The 23094-nt window shown below is 52.3% G+C and overlaps 10 protein-coding genes across 10 annotated transcripts; 4 read left to right on the top strand and 6 right to left on the bottom strand.

Moving 5' to 3' along the window:
• Positions 1–555: 555 nt before the first annotated feature.
• Positions 556–941, top strand: BU25DRAFT_416019 (uncharacterized protein). The gene has a single exon (XM_033707673.1). The coding sequence runs from the start codon at positions 604–606 to the stop codon at positions 931–933; it is 330 nt and encodes a 109-aa protein (XP_033555848.1). The 5' UTR covers positions 556–603; the 3' UTR covers positions 934–941.
• A 307-nt stretch (positions 942–1248) lies between these two features.
• On the top strand, positions 1249–2860 carry BU25DRAFT_482616 (uncharacterized protein; the record flags this gene model as incomplete). The annotated part of the gene is made up of 3 exons (XM_033711139.1): positions 1249–1373; positions 1647–1849; positions 1909–2860. The coding sequence occupies 3 exons, from the start codon at positions 1249–1251 to the stop codon at positions 2676–2678; spliced, it is 1098 nt and encodes a 365-aa protein (XP_033555847.1). The 3' UTR covers positions 2679–2860.
• BU25DRAFT_416018 (uncharacterized protein) lies at positions 2663–3952 on the top strand. The gene has a single exon (XM_033707672.1). The coding sequence runs from the start codon at positions 3029–3031 to the stop codon at positions 3884–3886; it is 858 nt and encodes a 285-aa protein (XP_033555846.1). The 5' UTR covers positions 2663–3028; the 3' UTR covers positions 3887–3952.
• Positions 3953–3969: 17 nt separating this feature from the next.
• BU25DRAFT_495683 (Bicupin, oxalate decarboxylase/oxidase) lies at positions 3970–6071 on the bottom strand. The gene is made up of 3 exons (XM_033711873.1): positions 5243–6071; positions 4935–5186; positions 3970–4881 (listed from the first exon to the last, which is right to left on the bottom strand). The coding sequence occupies exons 1-3, from the start codon at positions 5590–5592 to the stop codon at positions 3993–3995; spliced, it is 1491 nt and encodes a 496-aa protein (XP_033555845.1). The 5' UTR covers positions 5593–6071; the 3' UTR covers positions 3970–3992.
• A 1468-nt stretch (positions 6072–7539) lies between these two features.
• BU25DRAFT_482614 (uncharacterized protein) lies at positions 7540–9068 on the bottom strand (the record flags this gene model as incomplete). The annotated part of the gene is made up of 4 exons (XM_033711138.1): positions 7540–7955; positions 8199–8558; positions 8633–8991; positions 9055–9068. Coding segments are annotated over 4 exons (1149 nt in total), but the record flags the coding sequence as incomplete, so codon positions are not given.
• Positions 9069–10030: 962 nt separating this feature from the next.
• Positions 10031–12019, top strand: BU25DRAFT_463590 (uncharacterized protein; the record flags this gene model as incomplete). Its single annotated transcript, XM_033710616.1, has 5 exons — positions 10031–10106; positions 10162–10344; positions 10400–10507; positions 10560–10694; positions 10755–12019. 5 exons carry the CDS (start codon positions 10031–10033, stop codon positions 12017–12019), a joined length of 1767 nt encoding a protein of 588 aa, XP_033555843.1.
• Positions 12020–12172: 153 nt separating this feature from the next.
• Positions 12173–16863, bottom strand: BU25DRAFT_236223 (WD repeat protein-like protein). The gene is made up of 5 exons (XM_033701467.1): positions 16628–16863; positions 16380–16568; positions 14012–16333; positions 13533–13964; positions 12173–13483 (listed from the first exon to the last, which is right to left on the bottom strand). Exons 1-5 carry the CDS (start codon positions 16706–16708, stop codon positions 12326–12328), a joined length of 4182 nt encoding a protein of 1393 aa, XP_033555842.1. The 5' UTR covers positions 16709–16863; the 3' UTR covers positions 12173–12325.
• BU25DRAFT_236242 (histone-arginine methyltransferase CARM1) lies at positions 16727–18894 on the bottom strand. Its single transcript, XM_033701468.1, has 2 exons — positions 18401–18894; positions 16727–18350 (listed from the first exon to the last, which is right to left on the bottom strand). The coding sequence occupies exons 1-2, from the start codon at positions 18594–18596 to the stop codon at positions 17020–17022; spliced, it is 1527 nt and encodes a 508-aa protein (XP_033555841.1). The 5' UTR covers positions 18597–18894; the 3' UTR covers positions 16727–17019.
• Positions 18895–20200: 1306 nt separating this feature from the next.
• Positions 20201–20771, bottom strand: BU25DRAFT_482612 (uncharacterized protein; the record flags this gene model as incomplete). The annotated part of the gene is made up of 1 exon (XM_033711137.1): positions 20201–20771. The coding sequence occupies exon 1, from the start codon at positions 20750–20752 to the stop codon at positions 20201–20203; it is 552 nt and encodes a 183-aa protein (XP_033555840.1). The 5' UTR covers positions 20753–20771.
• A 925-nt stretch (positions 20772–21696) lies between these two features.
• On the bottom strand, positions 21697–23063 carry BU25DRAFT_379393 (DnaJ-domain-containing protein). The gene is made up of 2 exons (XM_033704192.1): positions 22829–23063; positions 21697–22782 (listed from the first exon to the last, which is right to left on the bottom strand). Exons 1-2 carry the CDS (start codon positions 23004–23006, stop codon positions 21884–21886), a joined length of 1077 nt encoding a protein of 358 aa, XP_033555839.1. The 5' UTR covers positions 23007–23063; the 3' UTR covers positions 21697–21883.
• Between the last annotated feature and the right edge of the window lie 31 nt (positions 23064–23094).

Raw genomic sequence — 23094 nt, 5'->3', positions numbered from 1 at the left:
TATTAGAATTCTGCAAGTACCGCTCTGGGACTTGCCCCTTATCAAATCCATCAAGTTCTACATCGCATATTGCCCTCAGCGGCTCGCCCCTTACACGCAGTGGACTCACACTTACTTCGGACATCTTCCCTACTGGCCTGCGTCGATACACCTGTCATCATTGCCTTCAGATATCATAGCTCATCCTTGTCAATGGGAAACCTTGTTAATCCAGAAGACATCCTCCTTGCTGTATGGGATTCCACGCTTCTCCATGTACTCAATTGCTTCGCAGACCCTGCTTTTTATTGGTGTTTCATGACCTTTGCAATTATCCCAGTCTGCCATCTTTAAAAAGAAAATAAGCAACAGCTGCAAGGGGGGGAAGTGAGGGTGCTGGGGTGTTGAGGTTCAAATCTCGGTGGTGTGTGGGGAATTCTGTCACCCGAAGTGCTAGCTGGTCGTTGTCTGGTGGTTGAGAACATGATCTTCAATACGAGAGGCCTAGCCCCTGCATCCATGGGGCGATCCATAAGCACTTTATTGCCGAACTTTCCCCATCCCCGACCACCTTTCAACGCAAACTACAGTGTCGTTATGATCTCCAATCACTACGGCTTTTCAATGGCAACTGGCGAACTATTTCGATGGGACAACCGCGGTACTCTTGCGGAGTCGCCACATCCCGCCTTTACACATGTTTGCTGGACCACAGAGTTTGCCTGGATGTTCCACCGTACGGCACCGACAACATCGCTCACGGAGGACTTGCATGGGGAAAAGCTTGGGAGCTGCTGGGCCACCAGTCACTATCCGAAGGCACGTCGTGGAGCTACCTGCGATGTCCTCGCATCTGTGTTTCAAAGATCGACAAACTTTGAGGCTAGGAAAGACCGAGTTAGCAAACGTCCTTTACTGGAATACCATGATGTGCCACCTCCGAGTAGCGAATAATAAATCCACGCGACATTTTGTGCATGAATCAAGGACCAAACTTCACACGTTGACGCGCTCTCTGGCTGGGGCCAGACCGTGTTCGTGGATTTGTGGAACCGCGGTCTAGCTGAAACCAGAACGCTATGTAGCGCAAGTCAACGCCTTACAGTCGGCGACTTCCTTATGATAACCGCTCTTTATCCACTTTCGCTGCGAATTCACCTGTTTGTACCTTCCCAGTAAATTCTCCGTCAATGGCCCTCAGCACTAAATCTGAAACAAACTGGGTCGTTGCTTTTGGCTGATATCAGTGTCATGGAGCAGACAACGACAATGGACAGCCGTCGGAACGAGGTGCTCGCAGTGGCGACATTGTTTTTCTTTCTTTCGTGGCTGACAGTCAGTCTACGATTCTATGTGCGTGGAAAATTGATGCATACTTGGGGTTTGGATGATACGTAAGCCATAACCACATTTCCTCCTATATTGACAGAGATGCTTATTCATTGCATAGATTCATGGGTGCTACCATGGTAAGACCCACGCATAGCTATTCAACACCCTCCATTGTACGCATGTGCTTACCTCAGTAGGCTATCTTTACGGTTTACCTGGCTTTTCAGACAGTTGCTGCAGTATATGGAACAGGACGGCACCGATGGGAGCTGGAGGATAGCGACGCCAGGATCGCTTTGCTAGTAAGTAGTGTGAGCTCGATTGAGAGCGTATAGCGAGTCTAACAACTCACAGTTCTGGTACCTGTGCGAGCTGCTTTACATTCTTGCCAATTGTGCCCTCAAATTCTCGATCGGCTACTTCTATCTTCGTGTCGCTGTACAACGCTGGCATGTTTGGACTATCAAGATGTTAATGGGTGGCACTATCCTATTCTCAATCGTCTACTTCTTCCTGGTCACGTTCCAGTGTATTCCTGGTAAGTTGTTGACGCTCATTTCATTCGCCTCTCGTGAGTAGCTGCTGACTCGTCGAAAGTCTCTGAGTTCTGGAACAACCACCCTGCATCTGACAAATGCTTGTCAGCAGGACCTACGAAGGGCATCACTTACGCCCTTGCAGCCGTGAACGCCGCCGCCGATTGGGTTCTTGGAACTCTTCCATTTTTCATCGTCTGGGATTTGCAGATGAAGCTGAAGACGAAAGCGCTCGTTGCTGGTATCTTGGCCTTCGCTGCCATTGGCAGCACCGCGACCATCGTTCGCATGTTCTACATACACACTCTCATGGATGGGTCTGACTTCTTGTATGCGACTACCGACGTCGCTATCTGGAGTACAGTTGAGCCTGGCATCGGTATTACTGCCAGCAGTATTGCGACTCTGCGACCGCTTGTCCGTCATTGTCTGTGGCGTATAGGCCTTGCATCTGCTTCCAGTAACAGTCATACATACTATCCTTCAATCAGCGAACAGAATCGGAAGGATCGCCGCGGTTACAGGCGAAGCCTTAGCCCGTGCGACCTGGTGCCTACCCAGCGTAGCAGAATCACCTCGACAAAGATACATGGACCGAAACCGTCGACTGTACAATCCACGAACCATGAAGGAATGATCACGCTTCCATCGATTGTTGTTGAAGAGGAAGATTACAGGGATCATATACAAATGCCGGACGGTCACATCCTGCAAACCACTACCGTGCAGCACGACTATGAACCCGCACCACGATTACATCTACGAGACAGTCTTAAAAATAGCTTCACTAGGGGAAGCATCCTCAGCCTTGGAAGAAACCGAGAATCATAACGCATAATGCCACTTTCATTTCGTCCAATCAGCGCCTTACCCTAACAAATAGTTAGGGTAACGAAATGGTGACTGCAAACCCTGCCTGGCCTTCAAATCATTAGCTTTGCCTGTCGGTAATCACTTTCGCTCCACTTCTTCAGCACCCGAGATTCTGGTGTTTCTGGCTCTCAGTCGACTTTTGCGATAACCGATCATACCACCGACCATCAATTGTCTCACCACAAGCGCAGCCACCATGTGGTGGTGACACCGAACACCAAGCGATACAAAACCACAAGGATCTTTTCAAAAGCTGACAGACGCGACATGAAGAATCACCACAACCTTTGCTTGTGTCATCTACGACAATGTCAGCCTCGGCGCCACAGACCACAGCATCACCAATCAACGCCAACATCCTCATAGAAGCATCGGATATGCCCACAATAGCGCGCTTCCACTATCTCCTCCACCACACCAAAGCCTACATTCACTCCCACGGCCCATACACAACCCACGCAAACACCACCGTCTTCACACGCGCCGCAAATCCACCCACAAAACTCTACGGCCCCTCCTCAAAATGCCTTGCAACCTCCCTCGCAGCGGCACAAGACTGCATAGGTAGTGCACAAGTCCCCGGTCCCGCAAAAGAAGACTTGTACTTGTTCAAGCACCTATGGGACACGACCATCGACGTTTTTGAGGAGGTGCTGGCGACAGGCGATCTAGACCATGAGTCGTTCGGGTGGGGAATTTGGGGGTTGTGCGGGGGGTACATGTACCCTCCTTCTGAAGCATCGTATGAACTGTTTGAGGAGCATAAGCATCGGTTGCATGAAGCGCTTTTGGCGTTGCCGACGGTCGATCCACCGAGGCGGACGAGGGAGGAGTTGGTGGTGAAGGGCGAAGGGAGGGTTGAGGTGCTTGCTAAGGCGAATAGGCAGGTACATATCTGTGATAGCTTGGAGTTGCAGAGGTTCAGGCAGGAGGGTTGGCATCGGATCAGGTGGTGGCATGGGGTCAAAGTTGCGGAGAGGTGGATTATGAGGCTGGGCATGGTGGATGAGGTGGAGCTTACTGATGGGCCAGTCGAAAAAGAGCGGCCGCCTGAACCAGGCAGCAACGTGGAAAGTACCAACGGTGTTCGAATTTTGCCCTCACAGGAGACAGAGAAGCCTTCAGAAAGCCTCGACACATGGCAAAATTCCAGCAACCAAAGCTAGATGGGGAAAGCGCAACGTACACACAGAGTCAATAGACTAGACTATTGATAGTAATATAAACTCTAGATCTATGATGTATTTATCTACTGTACTCCTCAATGTCTATTTACGATCCACCCGCGGAAGGCGTAAAATCAGTAGTCGTCAAGTTCGGGTTACCCTGCACAATAATCGGCTTGTCCTTCTTCAGCGTAGCCAAGAAGCCATCGCTGACCCTCAAGTGATCCTTCACAATCTGCTTGGGTGTGAGGCCGAGCCACTGGTTGACACTGATATCGGAGTACTGCTTAGCCTGCAATACCTCGAGGAAGACCAAGGTCTCGTTGCCAGTGTTCTCAAGGTAGTGAGCGTTAGGAACGGGGACATAGCCAACATCGCCAGCAGTGAAGTCGAATGTGCGCGATGAGCCAGGAGCTTGGTACACTGTGAGACGAGCGGAACCCTGGAGGAAGTATGTCCACTCGTCAGATGTGGTGTGCCAGTGCATCTCGCGCATTGCTCCAGGCTCAACAGTGATCAAAGCAGTCGAAAAAGTGTCGGCAACAGGGAATGTAGCGGGGTCGAGGATCTTGATGGAACCACCGGGGACCTTGAGTGGCTCTTGTTGCGAGAAGTGGTACGAGTACTGTGTCTGTTTGGGGATAATACCAGCAGGCCCTGTGACGTTCTGCTCACTGATGTTCTTTGGTGCCGGGGTGCCTGGGAAGATCCAAAGCTGACCGTCGGGCAGGTTGTCCCAAGTCTTGGTCGTGGTGCGAAAGTTCTTGGCTAGGACTTCTTTGGGGTTGCGTTCCATTAGCTCAGAAAGCAGGAAGGTGTTGTCCTCAGAGAAAGCACCACTGTCAAAAACGAGTAAGAACTCACATCCGGTGTCGAAAGCCTGGATCGAGTGGGGGATACCGGGTGGGAAGAACCACACGTCGCCCTCTGTGACATCGTCGACGAAAGTCTCGCCAGCTTCGTTCATTGACTGAATGCGAACGCTGCCGTTGAGCCTGTGATGTTTGGTGAGTAAACTTGTGGATCAAGAATCAAATGAACCACGTACATAAGGGCCCACTCTCCTTGCTTATGCCAATGAAGCTCACGGTAGGCGTTTGGACTCAGACGCATGTTGACACCTGCCATTGCTGTCGCAATGGGCAACTGATCTTCGTTCTGGTTACGTGCCCAACCTGCGCCAGCCAGGCCATGACGGTTGTGTGATAGTCCGAACGGCCATTTTGCGTTCGTCACATCACCCGAGTCAGTAGTAGGTGGGGCAAAGATGTCGCTGTTGAGTGCATCGTAGGCATTGGTCCTGTTGTGTGTCAGTGTTCGTCCACACGGTGGAGATGCTTTGGTTCTTCAGCTCACCTTGGGCCGGGGTCTGTAGGCCCAGTAGTGCCACCCCGGATAGGCTGAGGGTTCTTCACGTTCATGAGATCAATGTAGAGACCCTCGTCAGGGTCTGCTGCCTGTCCAGTACCAAGTTCGAATTCATCAGGTGGGATGACGGTCGACTCAGTGGAGATGGGATTCGATGCTGCGAAACCAATCAATGCCTCTGAGCCGCGCAGTGAGCCAGACGCTCCTGTGGGCAACACTTGATTGCTGACTACCGCCGATGGATCGACAGGATCATGAACCGCAGATGCTTGAGGGGCAGGAATGGCGAAGGCGGAGCCAGCCAGGGACGAGAGAACGTGTACGAAGGAGTATCTCATGATTGCAACAAATGGCGGTGCCGCTGGTAAACTGTTCGAACAGACTGTCGAACAACAGCGACTCAACCGCCGTCATTTATACTTTCCCGTACTGCTGGAGGTCGCATCGGATTAGTTGCTTCTCCTTGCCGATTTACCCAGTCATTTGCCCGTAGTCAGCACTGGTTCGATGACAAACGTAGGGCAGGCATCATCATGACTTGACGTCAAAAGCGCCGGTAAGTCACCCCCATGGGTGAGAACCCACTGTGGGGATAACATGTATGACCAAGCTTACCGTTGCAGCCGAAGCGATTTGAAATGGACCTGGGCTCTTGCACGAAAGGGTATATCCGCCAACTGCCGGCCGGACTAGCGGGTGGTTGAACGATGATCAATAACACGACCGTGCGAGATACATCTTCGCCACTCGTTCATTGATTAATACCGCGATGAAAGCACCGTGCGTTTTGCTCAGCGTTGCTGTAGCTAGCTGGGGTGTTGGGATGTTCGGCAATACGGTCGGCGTGGTTGGATGAAGGTTGCGGCACGCTTATTGCCGTGCTACCCATAAGAGAACTCCAGATCCACCTTGATCCACCTCAAAGCTTGTCTCTGAGCTTCGCACTGCTTATTCCGCCTTGACGAGCTTGTTTTAAATCTATCTTGAGAGCTTAGTCGAGTTAGGATCCACCAGCAAGTAGAACGTGTACGCCATAGCGAATAACTGGCGTAAGCACCGCCAATGATCCACCACATGAGCTAGATAACTTCATCTCTTGCGATGCAGATAACCATCACATGCATCAGGTAGAGGCCGAACGAAGCCTTTCCCAGATACTGAGCGACAGCCGAGTTGAAGGGCGCTAGAAGAGTAGGCGAAGGTACACAACACACCACCGAGGCTTCGCCACATGTGGGATATCTTGGAAAACAGCTCAAAGTGTGTAACGTCGAAAGGGCCTAGAACCGAGTATTCTCCGCTCCAGGAGTTCTCGGCCGGCTGTTCGGGTATGCACAGGAGGAAGAAGCCTAAGGTGAAGATGCACCAATTGGCAGTCCTAGTGTAGATGCTACTCGCAGCCGGTCTGAACTGTGCGCTGTTCAAGGTATCTGTGGCTCTTGCGTCTATCATGCCGCGCACCTCGCAGATGACGAGGCCACTGACACAAGTGAACAGCTACCAGTCGAGCTCCCAGATCGTGAACCAGGTCGTCGCAGCCAAGGTGAGCAATCGTCCAAACCTGCTCGTGTGATGTCGCGAGGACCAAGAGGAAGCCGATAAAAGATCCTCGCGCTTCGACCGGTATCGTCCAGGCTTGGATATTGAGACCCATTGGAAACTTGGTCGTGAAGGGGTGCAGTAGCGCCATGGCGAAGCCAAAGAAGTGGGCCAGAATTTCCCAAATGGTCTGCAAATTGTATTCGTGCAGTTGCCCCAGGGGTACAGCCGAAAGTAGAAGGCGATGTGTGAGATGACTTCCAGTACGATAACGGGCGTGAGGAGACGGAAAGGTCGGCGGAAAAGTGAGCTTGCCAGCCCGTCGAGGAACGCTCGCGAGGTGCATAGTCGCGAAGCTGGATCGGTTTGATGGATATAGAGTAGGCGGATATAATAAAGAACAGTGCCATCATTGCTTGATCCGCGAACATAATGCGGCAATTGGGAGAAGTAGCGATTGTCTTCGACTGGCTCTGAGAAGTGGCCATGTGAGGAAGCTGGTATCTTGAAAATCTGTGGTGCCTGATCTGATACTTTCTCTGCATGCAGGTCAGCTTATACGGACGACATTTGGGTCCTGAGCCACAAGATGAGTGATTGATCTCCAAATTTGCTTCCCTAAATTATGCCATCTATTGATGGTGGACCAACCTTCACTGATTGCACCCGTATTCCGTTTTCACAATCTTTTCTAAACAAATATCTCCCATCTTCCTCAGTTTTAGAGGACCACAACGGGCATCGTACTAGTCGGTCTCTTTGTCTTCGCTGTCTTTTACAGCTGCTTTGTGCTTGCGACGTGCGGGTGCTTGGGTCTGAGTCGCTACGCTTGAGGCAGGTCCAGTCGAAAATCGCGAAAGTAGAATGACATGAAGAGGTTTCACCTCCATCGCCATCTCGCCTTTCCTCCTCTTCGCACGAATATTTGCAGCTTCGGTCGCCAAATTGAAGAGCGGCTTGTACCGGTCGGCGCGAGAATTCCGGATAATTGACCGGATGGCATCGACCTTCCTCACTTTATTGCTCACAGTATTGACCTCGTCCAGCATGAGCTGTAGCGTAGACTGAGTTAGTCCAGCGTCGCTGACACCGAACTGGCTGACTCCATTGAGGCGGCAGAACTTGTTGATAGCGGTGTATAGGCACAGAGCTCGGCCACAGTCTAGCGATTCCAGCTCCTCAGCTTGACGTATTCTACGTCACGACGTAACTTCCACTGGTGGATGATACCGTTGTATCTACTTTTCCAGTTGTCCTCGTTTGGATCCATATCCAACAATAGCTAAAAAGCAGTAGTACGCTTCCTGGTATCTATTGCTGACCAGGTCGAGGAGTCAAAAGAAGAAGATAAGCTTGAGCGCCTCCCCCGACTGGCCTTTGCCGCGTTCGAATTCGTGTGCCTTACCCGGAACTGGTTTCCAGGGAAGACTGTGGCGCTTCTTGGGAATGGTAGCATCTTGAAGCTGTGGCCAGAAGTGGCAGAACGTCCGTGGAGGGGTTGAGTCTGTCTTACTGGCAGTGGCGTTCAATTCTGGAAGCTCGTCAAATCGCTCGTACCAACCTTGGCAAGAAGGATGAGGAAATGTGAGCTCGGATTGTACAAGACTGGGATCATCAGGGTGTGTATGGAATACCTCCCTGGTCACCACTCCGTTATGATTCGTTTTCATGGGCTGTGGCAGGGTCTGATGGTCGGTCTTAAGCGTATTTTGGAGAGTTTCGTCGTCTACTGACTTCTCAGAGGTGGGGTCGTCTTCCCATAGCACTGTTCAATTCATCAGCATTGTCAAAAGGCATTAAACCCTTTTGGTTACTGGAAAAAAGCGACCGCATACAAACGCTCGCCCCAGATCTTCTCTTCTGCCGTAAATTTAAACTCTGTCGAGGCAGTCGACGCGTGCTCCTTGGAAGGCACAGGCTCTTCGCGCGACAATATTCCCCGGCGTGCATTATCTGCATCTAGAGCGTCAATTAAGACATCAATGTGTGATCGTGGTGCGCAGCGATTACTATTCTGTGCCACAACATCTCGCTTGACCGCTTTCTCTCTTTCACGATGACTAGTAGCTTGGTGTATAGAGCTGCTAGCCCCTTCGACCCTGCCCTGCGTCATGGGCACATGCTCATGAGAGTGCACATGCGCTTTTGTCGTACGCACGTTGCGTACAACTATCGGTCCATGGTCGTATGCATCATCACTTTCATATGCAGTAAGATATCAGTAAATGTGCCTATCAAATTGCACTGTGCCGATGACGTACATGAAGACTTCGAAGCCGCCCAATCTTGATCTGATGAAGATGAAGCCTCGCGGTTGCGTGTGGTTGACATTGTCCTGGTGCCTGAATCAATATGATTCCGGGATTGAAGCTGAAAATTAGCTACGATTGAGTCGAGACTTTCGGTGGTGATGACTGGTCAATGAGAAGAGTGCAGCTCAGCAAACCGAGCAAGCGCGCGAAACAGAGTCGGACCCAGCTTGAGGTATCATGTGAAAAGTGCGCAGGCAACACGAAGTGAAAGGATGGCAGTTCTACACGCCCTGATACAGGCTATCTTGCGTATGACGTCGCAGGCGAAGCTGCTGAGGCGCAAGAGACTAGACGTCAGGAGGTCACTCTTTCGCTCACCGCTGTCGATTGCTTCAAGGCGTGACCTAGACGTTCGCTGATTGCTTGCAGTCAGTGCAGGTCATCCGCTTGTGATTGCCTCGTCCTCCCACATGATGCAGCGGTTAAGTACGGAGTAAGGTCAGGGACGAGGTCAGTGTCATAACTTGGCTGTAAGCTTTTAAGACGCGAACCCTGCATTCGCAAGGTTAGCTGTATATATCAATATTATCGTTGTAGACGTACTGTATTCACCTACACGTCTGGAAGCCGTGCCGCCAGCAAACGTTGTTGCCACAATTTCTTGTTCACTTTCACCTTCACCGTCGCCCAGGTGCAGCTGGTGCCTTCCATCCTTGCTCTTGCCCGCCTAAGCCCCCGCCCCACTTGCACATAAGCTCGACCGCATCTTCCTCTGCTTCACCACAGCAAATTTTGACTTCGCACTCCCCTCAGCTTTTTGCGCTCCACCTACCTTGTTATTTCAGCACACTTTCTTCGACTTCGAGCACGCCAGTATCACCGACTAGCTCGCACTTCGTCCACAACCTTTCACAACAACCTTTTGCGATTCCTAGCACACCTGTCACGACCTTACCCAGCCAAGGAACTGAAGGCTCGCAATATAATGGCCAACGGTAAGAGCTCCAAGTTCATCACTTTGTCGATGCCAAAGACTGGCTGGCGGGAGCCGTCACGCGCCAGTATGTTTCCTTACGGCGCGCATTTGAGCTTGTACCTGCTAATCACTTTTGACAGAAGATGACCTTCTGAAGCTGCCCAAAGGACATCTGCTGACGCCAACGGAAGAAGTGGGAGAGTTTGTACCTGCCGAAGCAGCATTTGGCACAGGACCCGTTACGGCAGCCACGATGGTTGGTGAGGTGACTGCGCCAGCAGTAGATGAGACATCGCGTGCAGAGCATGTCGTAGCTGTTGACGGTATGGTCTGGTACCGGATGCGTTTGGAGGTATTCTGACTGACAATCGTTTGTAGATGAGAGCTTTGGTGGAGTTCCTTCTCGAATGGGCAGCGAAGCAGCGATCAGTACCCTTGACGGTATTTTTGAACAGGCTGAGGAGTACGATAGCGACGCGGAAGATGGTAGGTAACCCTAGCAAAACATCTGTCATATAACGCCGCTAATTGCTGTGAGGCCCTGGAGCCGCAGAGCAGATGATTGATGCCTTTAGTATAGTCGCTGAGGAGGATCTAATGTTCGTGCCTGATGCAGGTGATGAGCTCGACGACGATGAGCTACTCGCAGGTGAAGAGCGTGATACCGAGGATGGTGAGTGATGCTCGTACCTGTGAGCTGGCGTATTTGGCATTTCTGACAGCGCTCGTTCAGACTATCGACAGACTCCTTCAGCATCATGCCCACACACCAGCCCTTCGACAGGCCCTCGTCCCGTTCCAGCGAGCGTACACCGAGCAAAGGCACTTCGTGAGGGCACTGAGAGCATTCAGCCCCACCCCATAGACGCGACCAAGGTGATCGTCACATACCGATATACTGACCCGGCTGGAGGAGTCTATGTCCAAGAGACGGAGATGCCAGAGGTCGTGCGTGCGCCGGCGAACGCCTCCAGCAATGCCGGCAGCATCATCGTGCCGGACGTCGAAGCCTCAAAGGTGCCGAGGACGAAGAAGGGATCGCCTTGGACACCTGTCCCTGGTACATCTCGATACGAGTGGACCCGTGGCGATGGTGACCAGCAGGAGACCTGGCGCGTGGTCATCTTCTTCCGCCGCCTTCATCGGGACACCCATGCATATCAGGACATCTACGTCAACACCAACATGTTGAACAATGTCGATCCAAACGACAAGAGGTTTCGGACGTCATACAACAAGTGGATCCTGCAGTTTGCGCGTCGCCGCGACGCGACCTACACTCAGAAGGTCGCCAGGGTCCACTGGAGCGTCGCTGAGCGCCATGCCCTGTACACGACTATCAACACGTTCTGCGCCAAGTATGGTATCCACAGTTTTGGCTTTTCTGATGATTGCATGTTGAGTACAAAGCAGCTGCAGCTCATGGCGGATGCTGTGAATGCCGCGCCGAACCCATTGAGGTCGGCGCCACGAGGTGTAGATGCTGTCCGTGGACAGATCATCTCTGCTCACGACAAAGCCCAGCCGAAGAACAAAGCCATCTTCGACTTGATGGCTAGGGCTGTCGCACTTCGTGCTCGGATTGCTGGTGGAGAAGTGATCCCGAGGGCTGAGCGGAAGCCAAAGCTTGCCATCCCTCTCTGCGAGTTCCCGGTGGACCCTCCTGTGGCGGCTTCTGATTCCTTGACTCCCGGTGGCAGAAAGCGCAAGCGAGCTGCTGCCGTCGAGGCGAGCGATGGGGAGCCGCCCAGCTCAGAGCTGTCATCGCCGCCAGGCTCTGAGGTCGGTGGAAACGACGGTGTCAGTGAAGACACCTGGATGACCACCGACGAGGAGATCCAACCGGGTGAGAGCGATGAGGGGAACTGGTCGGACACCAGTGAGGAGATGTTGTCTGGCGAGGACGAGCATGGCGAGTGGGTTGAGGTGGAGGAGATTGCGTCTTCTTACCCACGAAGAAAGCCCGCACTATTGATAGTGAGGCTGGTATGGATGTAGCATAGGTTGTAGGCATGCTTGCAGACCGACGCCAATCAACAGAGATGAGATGGCGGATTGAGGCACTCCTGGCTACATCAAGATGAGGGTTCTAGAAGCCACAGAGAACTTCGTAGTCGCCAAATCTGAATGCAATTCCTATGCAAGTCGTAATCCTAGTACTTGTCAGCAGCAAAAGCATCTAAAACGACACAGTTAATGTTTCGAAGCCCTCAACACGGTGAGATGAACTGTGCGTAGTGGAAATTAAGAAACTCCCAATCCATTAGGTTCCATGGCAGGCCAATATCCAGAATGTGTATTGCACTAGAATCCAAAAGCATCCAGCAAGCTATTTGCATCCGGTTCCTGGAACTGTGTCGGCGGCGGTTTTTTCGGTACGGGTTTGGCCGGTTCTTCCTCTTCTTCACTCTCCTCCTCTCCTTCGTCATCACTACCCTCCTCTTCGTCTTCTTCGTCTTCCTCCTTCTCGTCTTCCTCCTCATCCCAACTCCCCTCCTCAGCGACCGCCCCATCATTATGCGCAAGCTCATTCCTAACATGTTCCCTTGTCGGCAAATCCGCAACAACCAAACTACTCCTCCTCCGGAGCAGCTTCCTCGGATCGAAATCGTAATCGCTCGCCGCCTGGTTTGGTCCATTGGCATGGAAGCTATCCCTCGGCATAAGCGGGCTAAGCGGCGGTCGCCCCGGTATAGTCTTTGGTGGCGGCGTAAGTAGGAACTCCCAGCTCTTGACAAGATCGAGAGCGAGCACGTCACAACCCATGCGCTCGTACAAATTGGCGGTGTGCAGGACGAACTCCCATTCTTCGCGCATGCCGATCATGGTTGCGCCGCGGAGGGTCTGGAGGGACTTCTCGCGGAGCTGCTTGTAGAGAACCACAAGGGCGGGGTCGTCTGTGAGGTAGGACTTTGATTGGAAGTTCGGTGTCTCGGGCGGTGACAGCAAACGGGAAAGGGGTGTGACGAGAGAGCGAACGGCGGTGTCGCGGCGACCGAGAAGCCAGTAGGCCCATGTGGCGAGCCAGCGGTTGCCATCACGCGCTGCTTGAGGTAGGATCTTATCCTTCAAGAAAGCCAGTAGTACAGGGTGGTCGTCACCACCATAGACTCGCGCCACAGCGATGGCAAGCTGTGTGTCACCGAGCTGGTTGTGCAGTACTTGCACGGCGTCATGGAGGTGGTCTGCAAGCAGAAAGAACGCAGCTGCGTACTCAAACCGCCTTCTGCCCATGAGCGCGTAGGCGTTCTTGAGTGCAGCGGTCTTCCATCGCTCCTCCTGGAAGTTGTTCGATAGCAAGCGGTGTGTCGCACCTTGCTCGCGAGACCAGGTGGCTATGCGCCACAGACTGACCAGGACAGTCTTCTTGTGCAAAGCGAGATAGTACAGAGAGCAGTCGACCGGGTTCTTTTCGTCCGTCTTCGTGTACTCATTGCGAGCGATGACTTCGAATTGTGCACGCTGCAACGGGGTCAGCTTTGTGGATCATTGGTGGCAGAAGCACACGTACCAGTGCATTGATGTCAGACATCCACATGAACACACCACATTGCTTAGCGTGCTGCCACATCATCTTACTGTTGAAGTGCCTGCTCATGAGGTCTAGCAGGATGTCCTGACTTCCTGAGTGGAAAGCCCACACGATTTCGCGCCACGAGAGGGGCGCCTTCTGCGCTTCGCTCAAGACATGTTGTCGGAAGAACAGCATGAAGCGGCCTGCATTGTCGTCGATGGATCGTCGGTGCTTCTCGACCATGCCTATGCACTCTATGATGTCTGCAAGACGGAACTGTTCTCGACTCGACAGCAGAGGCATTTGCTTGGTAGTTAGGAGGTCTTTGAGATTGGCAGCCACTTCCTCGGTCACGGTCTCTGGATCATCGTTGTCCGAGAAATCATTGTACGATGAGTGCATCCCCTTCTTCGAAGCGGTCATGTTCGTCTATCCAAGTTAGCACTCACTTCTTCTCGTCGTGGATATCGACTTACCTCGTCTTCAGAGAAGTCCTCCGCTGAGAAGCCAAGAGAGCTTTCGAGCTCCTCGCCCTCTGTCCAGAACTTGAGCTTCTGATAGAGTCGCAACAAGATTCGCTGCACAAGCATGACCTTTCCAGACAAGACACATTGCGACAACAGCTGCGGATGATATACAGGCAGGGGACCATTGAGTCGACTAACTGCAGCGAAAATGTCGATCGAAGCGGTCTTGCGAGAAATCATGCGCAAACTTGGGAACAATTCCTCATCAACCTTGACATGCTCATCTTGTATGAAGAGCTGGTTGCCAGCACCGATGACAAGGTTGCCACTACCCAGCCATACTGAATCGCCGATGGGATGAGGCGTGATGTCTCTAATGCGCACGTCTCGAATCTGGACCCATGATGGTCCGGCATTGAGATAATCATAACGCAGCTGCGCGTAGATGACCACTCGATGTGGGAACCCAACAGCGAGAATCGACTGGTTGTCCGGAGTGGAGGACCAGTCGAGATCTTGAATAACCCCTTGCCCATCAAAGGTTTCCTCGTACTCCAACTGCGCACTTCGTGTGTTCCAGATCGTCAATGTCGTTTTCTCAGCATCTACCAGTGCTGCCTTCCGGATCGAGGTACCGCTCGCTAACGATGGATTTTGCACGTTGGTGTCAACGGTCGAGGTGAGTAGCCAGTCGAGCTTATGCTCTTCAGAGTCGATACGAGCTGTCCACGACTTGATGACACCAGACTTGCTGTAGGATATTGCGATGTCACGCGCGAAAGTGTCGAGGAAGCCCGAGATGACTGGCGCTGTACCAGCAGGGTCGACGGGTAGGACAAATGCAAGGTCATCCTCAGACCCTAGGTTGAATGTACTGTATTGCTCCAAGGAGATCTCATTATGTCCATTGGTGTAACCATTTGTGTGAGGCACAGCGCTCGAGTATTTGCGACCAGTAGCAGGATCTTGTGTCAGTAAGGGCATAGTGACTTCCCAACATATGCCTTTCATCTCTGAGCTGATCGTTGCGATATGCACGCACATACCTCCAACCTCCGTTTCAGGAATAGCGAGCAGGCACAGCGGCTTACCCTGAAGCTTGTACTCGAGCCTTGCGACTTCCACTGCTAGTGGCCCTCTTGTGTCCCATAGCGCGATGTGGTTATGATGCAGGAAGACTACGAAGTTGCCGTCTTGCAGCAATGCCGTCCTGTGGATGTGCTCGCTGACTTTGACAGTGCTGTGTCGGTGTAGGGTCGTGCCATGCTCAGTCGGTCGTTGAGTCCACACTATGCACTCATCTGTGACTGTCCGCGAGACCAAAGCTCGCCCGCTTGCTGTACGATTGACTTTCTTGATAGCATGCGAGTGTCCCGTCCAGATCGATTTCCTTTGTATGCGCTGAGTCTGCGGAGACGGGTCGAAAAGGTAGTCGATTCGTGATTCGAGCCATTCTATCCGGCCATCGAAGTGGTGTGACAATAATGTGAGTTCGGAGTCGGGCTTGTCGCCAATGAACGCGTAGAACTGGACGTTGTCCTCAAGAGCCTTGGGTTCGTTGGCAAAGTGCAGGTGTAGCCCATCAACATGCGCAATGTTGAATACATCCGTGACCTTCTTGACCCTGGCACCAATGTTCTCAAAGCCCCAAGCTGACATGTTTCCATGGTCGTCTAGCACCACACAGATCTCCGGGCTTCGATTGGCGACTTCAATCAAGTGGTGCAGCGCAACACCGTGACTCTTCTCCTCCGCTGAGGCTTGTGCCATCGCTCTTTCCGTCGCATGCGTGAAGTGCTTTCCATCAATGAAGAAGGCATATCGTTTTTGCGACTGCTTGTCCTGCGACACAAGCCCTGGCTCGATGGAGCCCAGCAGGTCCACCTCTGTCCACAAGTGCATGCCATCGACACCATGATGCTCCCCAGGCACCCACACTCGCACCTTGTAGTCTGCGCATATCGTGTACAGTACGTTGTCGGTCGTCTGGTCCTTGTAAGGCTGCCGCCAATGTATGCCAGTGATGGCTTGGGGATGTGGTAGGTAGTAGTAATCAAAGCGCTGGTCTGCTGAGCCGAATGCGAGTCGTCGCCATATCTTCAATAACCGGTCGTACTTGCCTGTCGAGGCAATGAGTTCGGCGTCAGGGGAGAAGTGAGCGAACTTGACGGGGTTGGCAAGCGGCTTCGTCCAGACCTGCTCGATTGTGCCATGTGTGTTGAAGAGAGTGAGCGCTCCGCTGCCGGCGAGAAGTTCATCTGGCATGCCCCATGAGAGCGTCGTTATCGCGTCGTCCGGATTGGGAAGAGTCATGCTGCCCTGCAGCGACCACTGTTCCTGTTAGCACCTCCTAGCACGTCTCGATGCTGCTGCCGACCTTGTAGACTCCATACTCTACGCTATATGGTTGATATATGTAGATGTTGCGCATCGAACATGCTGCGAGCTTGCCGGTTCCTTCGTGGATTGCGACAGCTTCGAGCTCGTCTTCCTCATCGATGTAGATGGTTTGTATGACATGGTCGGGGCGTTCGAGTATTATGAAGGCATTGCCAGAAATGTATGCCTAGTCGACTATTTGTCAGTCACTACAGTGTTCTTCGCGGTAGTGCATATGTGTCGTACAACAATCTGGTTCCCTTCCCACAAGCTATGGGCGACAGCTTGCAGCTTAGCCTGCGGCCGTCCAGGGAGTATGCCGCGCATCGAAGTTGTATCGCTTCTTGCTACCGGTGCCGCATCGTCTCGCGTAGCTTCAGGCAGCAGAAGAGGTGCTGTCGAGAGTCAGGTGATGTTACGCGTCGACGTGGGGGTTCTGTAGGTCGTCGATACGCGACGGCTGGTGGTGTTCAAGCTCACGCGCACTGGCCCCACTTGTGTCGTCACTTCATCTTCCTTGTGCATGAACGGTAGTTCTTTCCAACGTGAACCTGAATTTTGAATTTCGTGTGGGCTTCTAAAGCCTAACTTTCTAGTCGTCTCTGTATGTCGTGACTTTCATGACGGTGCTAGTAGATCTATGCCATGGACCTCACAACCCTGCCCTGCACCTCCCCACTCTCCCCCTTCCCCTTCCACTCCACAGTAACAGTAATCCCCCTGTCATCACCCTTCTCCTTCGCATACTGCAGCGTTCCCTCCAAAATCTTGCCCTTCTTAAACTTTTGCGTCTGTGCGACATCATCATCCAACAGCAACACAGCCTGATGCCAATGCGTAGGCGTATTCGCAGGTCCAGTCGAGAAGCCGAGACCCGGGATGCCGTTCTTCTGCCAGTCCACATCGTCGATTGTCTTGATGTCCTGTGAGCTGCCGGGGTGAACGAATACAGTGTCAAACCAGATGGCGATGGCTTGGAGAGACTCGACATCGCGGTCGAGTGTCATGCGCAATGGGATCTTGAAGCTCAGATCGCCGATAGATGCAGTCTTCATTTCCAGCAGGTGCGCATTTGCAGAGCCGCAGAGCGCTGTAGGTGGAACGTCGAAAACGCCGATTTCGCGGTGGTTGAGTAGGCCGCCGGGGATCATGGACGAGAAGTCGAAGCCATACACGTCTTTCCAGAACTTCGCACCTGTGGCGTCTGCGATCCAGTCCGCGTCTGCAATGGGCGCGAGGCGGATGTTGCAGTGACTGGGCACCAGGAGGCCGTCTTCCTTGAGGTACATATCTCGAGCGCGGAGTACAGAGTCAAGCATGCCCTCGAACAGGAGGCCGTAGCCCATCCATTCGGAAATGATGATGTCGACTTTCTCCTTGCCGATCTGGCGCTGTGTATTGAAGTCCTCGATGCGGCCCTGGATCACTTGGATACGGTCTGCGTACCCGTTCTTCTCAACGTTTTCCTTTGCGCGCACAGCAATTTGAGAGTTGTCGACTGCGAAGACTTTCTTTGCGCCTGCGCGTGCGCAGAAGAGGGAGAGGATACCTGTACCGCAGCCCACATCAAGAACAACCTTGTCTTTGAAGACGTCGAGGTTCTTCTCGATGAAATCCCGGTAGCCCTCTGTTCGTACACGGTCCTCGATCATCTCACGGTGAATGCTGTTGCCCTTGTACGATTCGAAGTAATCCTCATCTCGGTCGCTGGTGACTTGTAACCTCGAGAAGTCCTCCGGTATGTCTTTCTGGAGCTTTGCTTCGAATTCTTCATAGTCCACGGCATTGGTATCGTTGTCTGGCATGAGGTCTCCAAGTTCGAAAAGTAGTGCGTCATCCTCGAGTACTGGTTGGAGGTACTTGTCACTCAAGTCCTCCAAAGTGATTTTGATGCTCTTGGGATCCGTTCCTTTCTGCGCTTCTGACCTTAGGCAGTTCACCAACTTAATGATATCGATCTCATCCGCCTCTGAAGCAAGTTAGCGATATCCCAAACAGGAAAGGCGTGGTAGGGCGCACTTGAACCGAGACTTTTGACTGTCTCGTTCAGGTCAAAACCGTGCTCTGATGTGCAATGCGACGACATCTCTGGGACGCGCGCAAATTGCTGGTCGCAAAACAAGCACTTGAAGGTTGTCTCATCAGCCTCGCTTCTCTCTTCGACGATGCTCCCCACTGAGCTTCCGGAATCTGAGTCTGAGTCGTCGCGCGCCATGTTGCTTGATTTATCTCTAGCTCTTTCCAGGTGTAAGTTCCGATTGGTATTTGAGGAATATGTTGTCAAAAGTGCAGTTCTCCAGTGTTGTCTGCGCTCTTAGAAAGTTTATGCCGCTAGTGTAAGTTTTGTGCGAAAGAAATGCAGGGTTTGCGGGGTTGATGTAATGTGGAGCCTCCTGTAGACCCTTGGTGTTACTTCTTCCTTCGATCTTTGTACTTCACTCTTCCTCACAACTTGTCAGAATCATCACAAATGGGATCATATCTTCTCAAAAAGAGATGCGTGCGTCGAGAATCTTTTACGGACTACGCACATCTACATGTGGAATGCCGTTCATCAAAATTCATCGAACACACCGTCATGTACAAATACGTCGAGTCAAGACACCTGTCGTACCCTTTTAGATAGTCACAGACTGGATTCTTAATAGCGCCGACATGATATCAACAAAGCGCATGGAGCAAGGCCAACTCGATACATGTGAAGAGAGACCTACGGTGTCGCGTTGTGCGAACCCCATATTTCGCAAGCTGATATAGAAGGATCTCCCGTCTGGTATGTAAGTCGCAAAAGATCTGGAAGCGGCCAACTCGACTAAACTGAGCCATCATCGACAATACGGGCGTTGCGAGCTGCACGTTTAGTCTTCTCGGAAGATTTGATGATTGTGTGACTTGCGGCACGGAAATTGTGTGGAGTTTCGGGCCCGGCTGATGAAGATGATTGTGCAGAAGGGGCAGCTTTAAAGCTGTTGGCCTCGCGCGTTTGTTCAACCTTAGCAGGTGTGCGAACGCTGTTTGGCTGCGAAGCTATGCTGATCGAACAGCGGCGTGTCTTCTGGAAACATAAGCGTCCAAACCAAAAGCGATAAAAGCACTTGGAGCGCTTCAAGATTGCCCATGAGAGCGTGGAACATACCAGACGCCAATAAAGAGATTTCACCTCGTTGTCAGTGATCAGATAGCCACACCTGCATATACGCAGCAAACATCTTCACTACGAACCAGCCAGCTGATCAACCGTTAGAACCTCTCCACCCTCCCCTTCCACTGCGCCCACCCCTCCTTCCTCCCCCCAATCAAATCTCTACTAAGCCTCCAAAATCGATGTTTTCCTTCGCTCTCTTCCAAGCCTTTTCAGTTGCAAAGGGCTCTTTAAGATCTTCACTCGTTGTTCCAACGCAAAGCCGCGGGTTGTGAAGCGAGTACACGGTTGGCGGGATGTACACCATGCTCAGAAGCGCGCGAGCTTCTGGCGTCCATAATGCTCGGGGGCATAGGCGGTTATGGCCCATAGGGAAATGTTTGGGTAGCGCTGTAGGAGATCGTGGAGTGTTAAGTCGAGGAGTGTGGGAGTGGGAATGGGAGAGGGGAGAGAGGTGGGTCCATGCTTAGTCCTAGAGGTATATAATATCGTTCGGGTTACAAATAAGTATCAATCAATGGTGCCGCATCAAGCGTCAGGATCAGAGATATTGTAGCCTTGTATCTGAGGGCTTGCTCCTGTCTGACAGACATCATCTTCGCAGCATGTCTTGGTGGCACAAAGATAGACGGATCATGTCTTGGTCCCACAGTTCCCCTTGTTTATGCGCCGCCCAACTAAGACTCCACTTTCAAGACTCGTTCCCGAACCGTAGGAGCTTGGACCAGACGTTCTTCTTGCTTCGTTGCCGCGGCACTATCACCTTGCATTCCGACCTTGATTTCCACCCTTGTACACCACTCCACTGTCTCTTTCCAAAGACCTTGCATCTCGCTGTCGTCCATAAGCCACCCCTGACGCGCCATAACGCCACACGCCATCTCGCGAATGAACCACCAACTCGGCAGATAGTTCAGCCTGGCCAACGCGCGAAGCTTGAGCTGCGGGAGCATGGAGGCTTTCGTGGTAATTCCCTTCATCATGTTCTCGTTGATGAAGATGACCTGCCACATGGCATGTGCGACAGCATCGATGCGTTGTGAGTTCAATGGGTTGTTTACAGGGTTTGCTGGGACAAGTGTGCGATTGCTCTGGAGAGCGGCCAGGAAGATCTTCTGGGGCATGTCGTTCAGGTTCGGTTTGCCAGGCTGTTGAACATGCGGTGGCCTTAGGGGCGAGCTCGATGGGTTCTGGGCGAAGCTTTGGTTTCGAAGTGGCGATACGGCCATAGCAAGGTACTGATGCTGCTGCTGGAGGTAGTCAGCAATGTTTATCCAAAAGCTTCGGCCGGGCGTTGGTTCGTCGCCGGGGTGTTATCAGCGTGTAAGTTCCTCCAGCCCTTGCCTTGCACTTGCCTCAACTTTGATCTCTTCACCAAGTTTCTGCCTCTTCGCAGGCATCATCTGGGCGAAAGGTACGCTTTCGCTCGCGCTCTCAGGTTGTGTCAAGCCTTGTAATGGTAACGATATGTTCTGTACACGTCAGGTTCTGTCGAGGCCATGACTACACAAAACACTCACGCCGCCCTGCCACTTGCGCTTCTGTATCGATATAGGTGAGCCTAAAGCTGTAACGCTCGGCGTAGTCGCGGACGGCGAGCCTGGAAGAGACTGTAGACGTATCAGGGTGTGACATGTTCCCGGTTGTAGGTTCTCGCTTACCTTCCTGGCCGTCGGTGTCTTTGGAGGTGTTGGTGCCGCCATGGTTGTGTGGCTCCTTCCTTAGGTTGCGACAGCCCCGCGGCGTTCAGTGTTAGAGTTATTCTGTGCGTTAGAAAGCGAAGTTGCGATCGAGGGTGTCAATTGTGGGCATGTTGTTTGTGTACGTAACTTGATTGGTCGAAGAGTGAATCGAGGTGATTGCTATGGAGAAAACACACTAAGACTCACGGTGAAGGAGAGTTTGAAACAGCACGCAGACTCTGATGCAACCGAGAAACTCGAATCTGATCAATTGACTACAACCCTACTGCACTAGCGGTACAATACTCTGAATACCTCCAGGTTGTGCTTAGAACTGCTAAGAGCACCCATACTTGGGTTTTGGCTTTGCAGTCACTGTTCGGAGCATAATTCCAGGTTTTTCCAGTCGAATGAGAGGCGGGACCACTGAGCAGCTGGCAACGCCGGGTCAACGGACGATCGAGCAAGAGAGTTCGAAGATCAGAATTCGGGTGGAAAGAAAATGGTATACTACGATTGGCTGCCATGTGCTTGCGACACTTGATCGCAGCTACTATCCAGATCCCACAGCCTACCCAAATGACCAGACGCCATGCTATGCATAATCTTCCAAGATGTACTTTCGATGAGACCTTCGGGATTCGACAAATTGTCGTGAAGACCGGATCGACCAAAGCTTCAAGCAATGCTGCTGACACGACCTCGTCCTCTGGCCTTGCCACGCGCCTTAGCTTTGCGTGGAGCCTCCTCTTCCTCCTCATCTTCGTCAGAGTCACCAATGTCCTCTTCCCCAAGATCCATGTCTTCATCCTCGTCTTCGTCCACGACCTTCTTGTTTTGCTTACGCTTCTTCGCTCGAACAGCTGTGGCCTGGAATGCCTCCTCTGGCGGCTCCTCCATAGGCGTAGCACGTTTGCTGCCTTTCGACTTGGGCGCATACTTCGCCTCGAGATGGTCAAAGAAGCCTCCTGCCCTTGACTTCTGGCGCTGCTGAATGAGTGCCGCTAGATCTGACATGTCTCCGCCACTGCTCTTCTTGCTCTTTGTCTTGCCGTTCGACTTGCCCACCTTCTTTCCTTTAGCCTCCTCGGCTGCCTGGCGCTTGTCGAACTCGTCGCGGCTCTTCTTCGCAGCTTTCTTGGCTTTCAGGCGCGTTTCGTCTGTCTCCTTTGCATATGCAGGGTATGATTCGATCTCGCCTCTCGATATGGCGTCGTCCAGGATCTCTCGAAATCGGTCGTCGTCCACGAGGATATCCGACAGCATGACCGCTTCATAGATCTGGTCCAAGTTGCCCTTGTACTTTTTGTATGCCTTCAACAGATCCCTGTGCTCCTCCTGACCACCTTTGTACTCGTTCGAGACCTTGTTGATAGCCTCCTCGTTGATGACGTTCTCGAACTGTTCACGGTAAAAGCTGAGCCAGTCAAAGTCCTCTTCATCCTCGAGAGATTCGGCGGTGCTGCCTGTGAGGTCGTAGCGCTTTCGTCGGCGGTCGTCTAATAGTATGGCATAGGCGAATGCGATTTCTTGGAACTTCTTATTCGCGGCTTCTTTCTCGCCCTCGGCGGCCTTGTCTATAGACTGTTAGCAAAACATGGGACGAGATGAATCATTACATACCTGGGTGGTGTTTCAGCGCCATCTTCCTGTATGCTTTCTTCACATCATCGGCCGTGGCTTCATGCTCCAAGCCAAGTACCTCATACGGGTCGATCGTGGGTGGGCCATCCTCTTCCTGGCCAATCTCCTCGTCATGTGAACTGCGTCCTTCGTAGTCTTTCTTCTGTTTCCTCACCATGACGCTGGTTCGTGGAAATGTTATGATGTTCGAGAAGTGTCAAGTGCATGGTGAGCTGAGAGACGCGTCGCGTGTGAAAGTGGGTCTT

This window comes from Macroventuria anomochaeta, assembly GCF_010093625.1.
Source record: "Macroventuria anomochaeta strain CBS 525.71 unplaced genomic scaffold BU25scaffold_53, whole genome shotgun sequence".
Classification (NCBI taxonomy): domain Eukaryota; kingdom Fungi; phylum Ascomycota; class Dothideomycetes; order Pleosporales; family Didymellaceae; genus Macroventuria; species Macroventuria anomochaeta.
The sequence above is the reverse complement of the archived record's forward strand: the minus strand, read 5'-3'. Positions and strand labels throughout refer to the sequence as shown.